This window comes from Eschrichtius robustus, chromosome 3, assembly GCF_028021215.1.
Source record: "Eschrichtius robustus isolate mEscRob2 chromosome 3, mEscRob2.pri, whole genome shotgun sequence".
Taxonomy (NCBI): domain Eukaryota; kingdom Metazoa; phylum Chordata; class Mammalia; order Artiodactyla; family Eschrichtiidae; genus Eschrichtius; species Eschrichtius robustus.
The window spans coordinates 38,760,705-38,770,529 of NC_090826.1; the positions used below are offsets into that span (position 1 = coordinate 38,760,705).

Consider the following 9,825-nt stretch of genomic DNA (forward strand, 5'->3'; position numbering starts at 1 on the left):
CCATTTCACACACACACCAAGCTTATTCATGCCTCAGGGCCTTTGTCCTTGCTGTTCCTTCTGCCTGGAAAATCTGCCCCCCCCCCACCCCGAGTCCCCCGACCCCTGAGATTCACACGGCTTACTTCAAACATCATAGTGCCCTTTCCTGACCACATGTTCTAAAACAGCCTCACCTTGCCTCTTGTTATGCTCTTCCTCTGCCTTATTTTTCTTCAGGGCACTTATTCCTGTCTGACTTTATTACATACGTTTATTTGTTGTTTTATAGCCTTCCTCCCTTCGAAGGTAAATTCCATGAAGGCAAGGACTTTGGTACTTAGTATGTGGGTGCTTAATGAATATTTGTTGAATGAATATGTGTAATACATGAATGTGTATGAGTATCATGTTTGTGTGTAGATACATCTGCTGCGTGGATAGGTATCTGTGAGAACATCTATGTGTGGAACTGTGGAAGTAATGACATTGTGTTTGTGAATGTTGATGAATCTGTGTGCAAATTTGACTGCTTACGTGAATGCTTTGCTGAGAATGTCTGCGTATATGTATTTGTGCATGAACTGTGTGTATGCCCGTGTGTGCATGTATGTGCTGTGGATGTTTGGTGATGTGTCCACTTCAGTGAGGGTGGGGAGCTGAGACATCTGGACATGTTCTTCCTCTTATCAAATGGACCACATTCCAAAAGTGACGTTTCAGGCCGATACATGGTGGGCACTCAGATGAGGACTGCAACGGTCTGGAGGAGCCCTGGGGCTGGTGGGGCCCCGGCAGCCTCAGGCTGATGCGAGCCATCTCAGCAGAAGGGATGTGCTCTCTGATGCGCTGGCCACCAAAGAATGAGGCTGAAGCAATGTGGGGCAGAGCAGGCCTTGCACAGGCTATGTGGCCTCAACATGTCACTGCTCTTTCTCCAAGCCCCAGTAGACTCATCGGTAAATGGGGTTCATTGCTCTTGGCCTGCTTGCTTCTTGGGGATACGGTGAGAATAGAGGGAGGCAATGGCAGTGTGTGTATCACAGTCATAGTAATAGTGTTCTTAAAGCTGTGCAGCATATGAGGGTTGTAATCCACTATCTCATCAGAGCGAATGCCTCAGTGTTCCCAGGCCAGCTCTGGACCTGGCCCCGTGTGAGCCTCAGTGGCTGTTTGTTGAATAAATAATAGGTGTGCGAGCAAAATAATGATGTACAAGTGAGTAAGTGCCTGGGTGATTAAATGAAGAGATGACTGCATGAAGCAGCAAACGGATTGATGAATCCCAATGAGTAACATGTTTGAGCACACGCTACGTGCCAGACCCTATTGTAAAGGCTTCTCTTAATCCATGCAACAACCCCATGAGATAAGTACTATTACTAACCCCATTTTGCAGATGGAGAGACTGAAGGTCAGAGAAGTTAAGTGACTTACTCAAAGCCACAAAGCTCCCAGGTGGCAGAGTGGAGATTCCAGCCCAGGCAGGCTGACTCCAGAGCCCAGAGCACTAAACCCTACACAAGTCCTGCTGCGTGAATCGATGAATGAGTGGGTGAATGAATAAATACATGCAGGAGCCCTCTTGCTCTTAGCTGTGGGCAAGGCAGGCCACTTTCTGACGGGGAAGCAGAATCTCTCAGGGGTGAGGTGGGCATCCAAGGCCCGGACCTTGGGTGGTGTCTCTGCCAGGGTAGAGTGTGACCGCATGGCCTCACTCACGTCCCCTCCCTCTCCCTGGTCTGCAGGCACATGCCGCGATGCAGCACTACGGGGTGAACGGGTACTCACTGCACGCCATGAACTCGCTCAGCGCCATGTACAACCTGCACCAGCAGGCGGCCCAGCAAGCCCAGCACGCCCCTGACTACCGGCCCTCGGTGCACGCGCTTACCCTGGCCGAGCGCCTGGCTGGTAAGGGCCGTTTGTGGGGACGGGGGCTTGGGGGTGGAGGAGAGATCTGGGGGAAGAGGCTCTGGAAGGTGAAGACAGGAGGAAGTACTGGGAACGTTTACTCTGGGAGACTCAGGAAGACGTCAATTCAAAATCTATGTGTGAGTGTCCAGAGCACCCTTGTTTGCCAGCACTGTGCTGGGCCCTGGAGCTGCCCTATGCCTTCAGATTCCCTTAACCACCCTGTGAGGGAGGGATTCATTAGCCTGTCTCACAGATGGAGAGACTGAGGTAGGAGGTAAGGGACTAGCCCAGAGCATTCCAGCTAGGAAGTGGCTGGAGTGCCCAGGGAGTCCCATCTGTAACAGCTCCCATGTTTTGATCACTGACTGTATGCCAGGCACTGTGTGAGGCGCACTCTCTCTCTCTGTGCGTCTAACCATTCAACTCGAGTAAAGGGAGGTTATTATGTCCATTTTATGGACAAGGAAATGGAGGCTCAGAGAGGTTAACTCTAGGCAGGGCCGGGGTAGGAGATTAGAATGTGACATTATGGCTAAAAATCTGAGCTTTGAAGTTACAGACTTGCAGTCATTGTAGGGTCTGCCCACTCACCTCTCTTCTCTGAGCCTCAGCTTCCCCCTTTATAAACAGGGAACATGCTGGAATGTTCCCATAGGATGGTTGGGATGTTATTTGAGATAACATACTCAAGGTATTCAGTAAGGGCTTGTAGGTGCTCAGAGGAAATTATTACCCAGGTCCCAAGCGAAGTGCCCATGAGGGAGCCGTAGCCTGGTCCCCCCTCCCCCAGTTCAACTGATTGTTGCCCTGCCCTGGCAGCCCCTCAGTGAGCGTGGGAAGGATTTGGTGGCATAGGTGGGGAACGTGATTTCCTGGGAGGTGAAGCCACCCACCCCATCCTGTCCCAGGGCAAACCTCAAGCAGCTGGTGAATTGCTCTGGCCCTGGGCCAGGTGGTCCTCAGAGGGCTTTAGGGCACTCCCAGGGAGACCAGGTGCCCAGAGACCCATGAGAGGGCACGGCAGAAAGAATGTGGCCAGGATCAAATGGTGGGGCAGACCAGAGAAGCATGATCAGCTGATGCAGTCAGGGAGGGCTTCCTGGAGGCCATGGAGCAGGAGTCAGGCCTTAAGAGGGCAAGGAAGGGGGACTAGCATGAGTAAAGGCACAGAAATGGGATGGGATACGAGGCCTGGGTAGGGGTTCCGGTCTGGCAGGGAGGGTGAGGCAGCCGCTTCTACTCCTCTAGACCCTGCCAGGCTCTGGGAAGGGCTCAGTGGATAAAATGGAGCCCCTGGTCACCTTCTGTAGATTAGCATGGGGTCATCAGTCTCCAGTATGGGAATGTGGGTGCAGTCCTGCCTGGGCTATGGCTGCTTCTCTGGTTTGGAGTGAATTCCCTGTGCCCAAGCTGCTGGTGACCTTTGATCCTTACCATGTTCCAGGGCTCACAGAGGAAGAGTCAGGGACAGAGGCTCACCTCTGCTGGTGGGGACAGAGGAAGTGGAGTATTCAGTGCTCCCACCAATTCTCTAGTCTTAGGAAGGAGGGATATGAGCTCCAGGCGGGCCTTTGTATGGAGGCCTCGCCTTCCAGCAGGAGGTTTTGCTGATGGTACAGAGAGCCTGGCCTCCCAGGCTGTGACTCCCTGCCACCTTTGTAGTCCCTGGAGCCAGGAGCAGAAGGCTGACCTGTTGCTCCCACACCCAGTGTTCTACTGAGAGGGGTCCTCACTCCTTCCCCTTCCACAGCGTGACCAGCGTGAGCTCAGGGCTCGGTCCAGGCTGGGATTAGTGCCAGTTTGTAAGAGGTTCAGGGCTCCCTCTTTACACTGAAAAAGGAGCAGCCCAAAGTCTGAGGCTTCCTGGATACCCAGTTTCCTCATACTTCCTCGTTCAGAGTGTGGCGTTGACTCCCCAGTCCCTGGAGTGCAGGGGAAGGACCTTGGCAGCCCTGTGCAGAGGTTGACACAGCTTGGGTTCCCTTCAGCATAGATAGTCCAGGGTCCACTTATGGGTGATGGTAGGCGGGGAGAGAGAGGTTAACTGTCCATCCTCCAGGGACTGGTCAAGCAGAAGGGTTGGAGGCTAGACAGCAACCCCAGACAGACATCTATGCTGGGAGGTTCATGTTCCCAGCACGTGGGCAGGACTGTGGACTCTGTGGTCCACCAGGCCTGTCTCCCCTCCAAGCCTGTGGTGGTTAGTACCTGCTCTCTTTGTCCTTCCCTCCTGGAGGAAGCAGCTAGAAGGGTCAAGACCACACGCAAGAAGCCTTTCCTGTGTTCTGAGGGCCCTGCCAGAGCCAGGGTTTCTGTTGAGGAGACATAAGAGCAGGAGCCTCAGGTCCTGCCATCAGAGATTCATAGGCCAACGGGGACGATGAGATTCATACCCAGAGGACATAGGATCAAGTGCCAGTGAATTCCATCTACTCAGTCAGACCTCTCCTAACTGTACCTTGCAGATAAGTCATGGCCTGGCTTCTCATGGTCGGGACAGTATTCTGTTGGTATCTAGAATCTAAGGGTCATAGGCTATTAGAAGCTTTGTGACATGGACTTCCAAATTATTAGCATCATGTACTCTCAGAATATTATACCCTTATTATTCTGGGACTTTAAGGATTTTAGGGCAATGCCCACCCACCTACCTACCCACCCACCCCAAACCAAATAAGGAAGATCCCCCTCAGTCATATTCCTGACAGCCATTCATAGAGATGAGCTAGACCTCAGTGGTCCTGATAGTGAATGATGGGGTGGAGCGATCTTGAAAATCCAGCCACATGGAGAGGAGATGGGTGATTTCCAAGGGGGAAGGACCAGGGTCTAGCTCTGGCAGGAACACAGTGGGTCAGAGCAGGGTAAGATTCAAACTCTATTTCCCATAATTAAATGGGCCCCCTCTCCTTGCCCTCCAACGGCTGTACATTTCAAGACATCATCTTGGAGGCCCGCTATGGCTCCCAGCACCGCAAACAGCGTCGCAGCCGCACGGCGTTCACGGCTCAGCAGCTCGAGGCCCTGGAAAAGACCTTCCAGAAGACTCACTACCCGGATGTGGTGATGCGTGAGAGGCTGGCCATGTGCACCAACCTACCTGAGGCCCGGGTACAGGTAGGACCCAGCTCCTCTAGCTAGACCTTGCAGGCAAGCACCAGCCCATCAATCTGGCTTCCTGCTGTCCAGGAGCCAGCACTTCAGCCCTCGGTGCCAAACTGCAACTGGTGTCTCCATGAATGCCTTCAGTGACAGGGAGGGTGGGCTGGAAAGGATTGTGGGTGTGTGTTTGCTACAGGGCGGGGGCAACCTTGTCACTCACATTCCCTGCGGGAGCACCCTGCTCCGCAACTCTGCTGCTCCCCCTCCACTCCTGCTGCTCCCCCTCCACTCCTGCTGCTCCCCTCCCACTCCTGCTGCTCCCCCCCACTCCTGCTGCTCCCCTCCACTCCTGCTGCTCCCCTCCCACTCCTGCTGCTCCCCCCCACTCCTGCTGCTCCCCTCCCACTCCTGCTGCTCCCCCCACTCCTGCTGCTCCCCTCCCACTCCTGCTGCTCCCCTCCCACTCCTGCTGCTCCCCCCACTCCTGCTGCTCCCCTCCCACTCCTGCTGCTCCCCCTCCACTCATACTGCTCCCCCTCCACTCATGCTGCTCCCCCCCCACTCCTGCTGCTCCCCTCCACTCCTGCTGCTCCCCTCCCACTCCTGCTGCTCCCCCCCACTCCTGCTGCTCCCCTCCACTCCTGCTGCTCCCCCTCCACTCATACTGCTCCCCCTCCACTCATGCTGCTCCCCCCCCACTCCTGCTGCTCCCCTCCACTCCTGCTGCTCCCCTCCCACTCCTGCTGCTCCCCCTCCACTCCTGCTGCTCCCCTCCCACTCCTGCTGCTCCCCTCCCACTCCTGCTGCTCCCCTTCCCACTCCTGCTGCTCCCCCTCCACTCCTGCTGCTCCCCCTCCACTCATGCTGCTCCCCCTCCACTCCTGCTGCTCCCCCCCACTCCTGCTGCTCCCCTCCACTCCTGCTGCTCCCCTCCCACTCCTGCTGCTCCCCTCCCACTCCTGCTGCTCCCCCTCCACTCATGCTGCTCCCCCTCCACTCATGCTGCTCCCCCCCCACTCCTGCTGCTCCCCTCCCACTCCTGCTGCTCCCCTCCCACTCCTGCTGCTCCCCTCCCACTCCTGCTGCTCCCCCCCACTCCTGCTGCTCCCCTCCCACTCCTGCTGCTCCCCTCCCACTCCTGCTGCTCCCCTTCCCACTCCTGCTGCTCCCCCTCCACTCCTGCTGCTCCTCCTCCACTCCTGCTGCTCCCCCTCCCACTCCTGCTGCTCCCCTCCACTCCTGCTGCTCCCCTCCTACTCCTGCTGCTCCCCTCCACTCCTGCTGCTCCTCACCCTGTTCCCAGGTGTGGTTCAAGAACCGCAGGGCCAAGTTCCGGAAGAAGCAGCGCAGCCTGCAGAAAGAGCAGCTCCAGAAGCAGAAGGAGGCTGAGGGCTCCCACGGGGAAGGAAAGACTGAGGCCCCGATTCCAGACACCCAGTTGGAGACTGACCAGCCCCCCAGCCTGCCCAGCGGCGACCCCCCTGCTGAGCTTCACCTGAGCCTATCTGAGCAGTCAGCCAGTGAGTCAGCCCCTGAAGACCAGCTCGACCGGGAGGAAGACCCCCGGGCAGGGGCTGCGGATCCCCAAACTGAGAAGAGCCCTGGGGCTGAGAGCAAGGGGCTGGGCTGCAAGAGGGGCAGCCCCAAGGCAGGTGAGGCTCGGCAGCAGCTGTGCATGGGCCGGGGCCCAGCCTAGGGAGGACAACCAGGTCTAGTAGCACGGGGGCCTGGCTACGCGAGGGGGGTCAGAGCAGTGGTAGAATTAGCCTTTGTGGCACTGGACCTGACCCAGAGAAAGGACTTGGCCATAGCAGGCCTGTTCCAGGTGGTCACCCTTTAGTTGCTGAATCCTGGAAAGGTCCAGGGAATTCGGGGGGTCGGGGGAGAGGCTCTGTGGCAGGGGAGGGGTACTTGGGGAGCTCAGGGCAAAAGCTATTTATCACGCATTGTGGAAATTTTCCAGTATTTTAACAACCAGTACAGATGTACCAGTGCATATTGGGTGAGTACCATATGGGTACCAGAGAGTCCCACATGCAGCAGAGACTCAGAGCTGTGTTTTTGAAGGAACAGAGCTCTGGCAGGAGGCATAGCTCAGACACAAACCCTGGGCTCAGGCAGGGAGGGGATGGGGCTGTGAGCTGAGAACTGGAGGGGAAGGGGAGCCACAGACAGGAGAGGGGAAGGGGAGGTGACCGCCCTTGAAAAGAAAAGGAGTCTTTGGGAGGGACATTTCTGTGCTACCTGATTTGCTTATGGCTCAGCCATTCCCCATGTCAATCTGTGATTCTGTTGTGACGATTTCAAGAGTAAATAAAACTCTTTTGTCCCACCAAAACCAAACAACGACAACAACAAAAAGAAAGAAAGAAAAGAAAAGGAGTCTCCCTAAGAAGTCAGACATGGGGGCCTTGGCAGAGTCTGGTGCTCCTCCAGGAAGCTTGGGTCCCTCCCTCCCGGGATTCTGGGGGATGCTCAGCCCTGGCTGAGATGGGTGGATATGGTTTCAGCCAAAGCCTGTCCTGTCTGCAGCTCCAAGGGGGTGGCAAGGCCGAGGCAGCCCCTCCTGGCAGACCAGTGCCCTGTCCTGAGTCCTCGATTCTTGGTTCTCTGCTTGCAGATTCCCCGGGCAGCCTGGCCCTGGCCCCTGCAGCCCCCGGGGGCGGCCTCCTGGGCCCCTCCCACTCTTACTCCTCATCCCCGCTGAGCCTCTTCCGTCTGCAGGAGCAATTCCGCCAGCACATGGCCGCCACCAACAACCTGGTGCACTACTCTTCCTTCGAAGTGGGGGGCCCGGCCCCTGCTGCTGCTGCGGCTGCCGCCGCCGCTGTGCCCTACCTGGGCGTCAACATGGCCCCTCTGGGCTCACTGCACTGCCAGTCCTACTACCAGTCGCTGTCAGCGGCCGCTGCTGCCCACCAGGGCGTATGGGGGTCTCCACTGCTGCCCGCACCCCCCGCAGGCCTGGCACCTGCCTCGGCCGCCCTGAACAGTAAAACCACGAGCATCGAGAACCTGCGGCTTCGGGCCAAGCAGCACGCGGCCTCCCTGGGACTCGATATGCTGCCCAACTGACTGCTGGCCTCCCACCCAGCCAGGGCTCTTGGGTGCCCCCAGCCCAGCCCCATGGTTATCCCAAGACGGCTTTCAGGGAGTTAACTCCAGGAGCCCAGGGACCCCGGAGCCTTGGAGTCCCGCTTCCTATCCCTCTCCCCCTCCCCCCACCAGAGCTCCAGCCCTCGGTGAAGCCCACACCTACGCCCTCTGCATGGCCCTGCTTGGATCCCACGGAGGCTGAATGGGGAGGAGGTGAGAGGCTGGTGCCCCCAGCTTTCCTTGGGGAGTGAGAAGCTCTCGCTGGCTAGATCCCCGCCTCAGCGTCACCTCCTCCCATCCCTCCCTTCCTCCCCTTCTGTCCCTAGTAAGTTTGTGTGTGGAATGTGAGATATATAAAGCTATATTTTCAGGCACCTGCCTGCCCCAGGCCCCCTGCCCCGCTCCATCTCTTCTCCTCTGCTGCTCCTGCCTCCACCTGCAGCTTCCGCATCTCACTCTGGCCTTCCCTTCTCTCTGTCTCTCTGTCTCCCCCTTCCTTCTTCCCTGACCGCTCTCTCCCTGTCTCTGTCCAATTCCCCACCCCTTCTCTCCCCAGCCTCTGTCTTCCCCTACTCTGGATCTTCCCCCATGTCTCTCCTCCCTGCCCCTGCTTTCTTTCTTCGGTGCTGGCTGTGTTGGTGTCGTCAATTCCCAAGCTATGTTTTGTTTGGGGTTGTGGCTTTTTAGTTTTAGTAATTTTGCTTCTTCCTGTTCCTCTCCTTTTGCTTCTTTCCTGCCTGTCTCCTCCCCGCCGGCACCCTCTTGAGGCAGCTGTTCCTTTGCATCCCCAGTAGAGGTGATACGGCCCTCGCTGGAGACCCTGGAACCACTGGAGCTGCAGGCAGGAGGGGGCACTAATTGCCCCCCTCCCCCTAGCCCAGAGTCTAGAAGGGCATGTTCTCTTCTCTCTCTTTTCTAGCTTTGAGGCCCCCCCAATACCCCTGATTGAGGAGGAAGGGAGTGGAGGCAGGAGTCAGAGTGGGGCGGGCAGTAGAATGGCAAGGCAGCATCTCTGGCTGCAACAGCGTTCATCCAGGCCTGATCACAGGGCTCTAGACGTCTCTTTGGTGAGACTTCCCTGGGTGGAGGGAGGCAGCAGGGAATGGGTGCTCTCAGAGAAGAGTCTTCAGAGGAATGCGGTCCCACGCCCTGGGCCTCCAGGTTCAAAGTTAGTGTCCAGGGCAGGGGTGTGGCTAAGCCAGGAGGGAAGGTCGGACTCCAGCTCCTGATCACCGTAAGCGCAAACCATGCAGCAGTGCGGAGTCTCAGGCTTCTGCTGGCGTCCTGTCCCAGAGCCAGCTGTCGAAGTAAGGGCTTCTGTCCAGGTAGTCACTGGCTCGGAAAGGTATGCTCCTGCTTATGGCCAGGAACCCAGCCCAGCAAACTCCCTCTCCAGGTGGAGTGACCTTGAGTCAGCCCATAGCCTCTCTGGGCCCATTTCTCCACCTGGATTAGATGGCCTATAACGTCCTGTCCAGCTCTAACATTCCGCACGTCTGTGCTTACAACCTTGCGGGGCAGAATTTTTTAGTTAAATTAATAACAACCACGAAAAGGCTCTCAAAAGCACAATGTATGAATTAGAAAATGACTGTTGCCTTGCTGTGGAGCACTGGGTGTCGCACGCACAAGCCCCTCCATGGGTACAGCCACAGTCTCTGCATCTCAGTTTCCCCAGTAAGTATAATGGGTCCTTTCAAGTTGAGACAATCTGGATTTGATCCTGTTTTT

General features: G+C 56.9%; 1 protein-coding gene across 2 annotated transcripts; it reads left to right on the forward strand.

Moving 5' to 3' along the window:
• The first annotated feature begins 1,730 nt into the window (after positions 1-1,730).
• Positions 1,731-8,073, forward strand: DMBX1 (diencephalon/mesencephalon homeobox 1). 2 transcript variants are annotated; one of them, XM_068537947.1, is made up of 4 exons: positions 1,731-1,893; positions 4,835-5,013; positions 6,302-6,650; positions 7,619-8,073. In XM_068537947.1, the coding sequence occupies exons 1-4, from the start codon at positions 1,740-1,742 to the stop codon at positions 8,071-8,073; spliced, it is 1,137 nt and encodes a 378-aa protein (XP_068394048.1). In that variant the 5' UTR covers positions 1,731-1,739. The 2 variants fall into 2 exon arrangements, with proteins under 2 accessions (XP_068394048.1, XP_068394046.1); XM_068537945.1 differs by having other exon boundaries at positions 1,740-1,891; positions 4,818-5,013.
• The last annotated feature ends 1,752 nt before the right edge of the window (positions 8,074-9,825 follow it).

Excerpts from the sequence above, each read along its gene's own strand:
- DMBX1 (XM_068537945.1), top strand. The coding sequence starts at position 1,740 with ATGCAGCACTACGGGGTGAACGGGTACTCACTGCACGCCATGAACTCG. Across the intron at positions 1,892-4,817 it reads ACCCTGGCCGAGCGCCTGGC|CGGCTGTACATTTCAAGACA; the intron begins TGGTAAGGGCCG and ends CTTGCCCTCCAA. Across the intron at positions 6,651-7,618 it reads GAGGGGCAGCCCCAAGGCAG|ATTCCCCGGGCAGCCTGGCC; the intron begins GTGAGGCTCGGC and ends CTCTGCTTGCAG.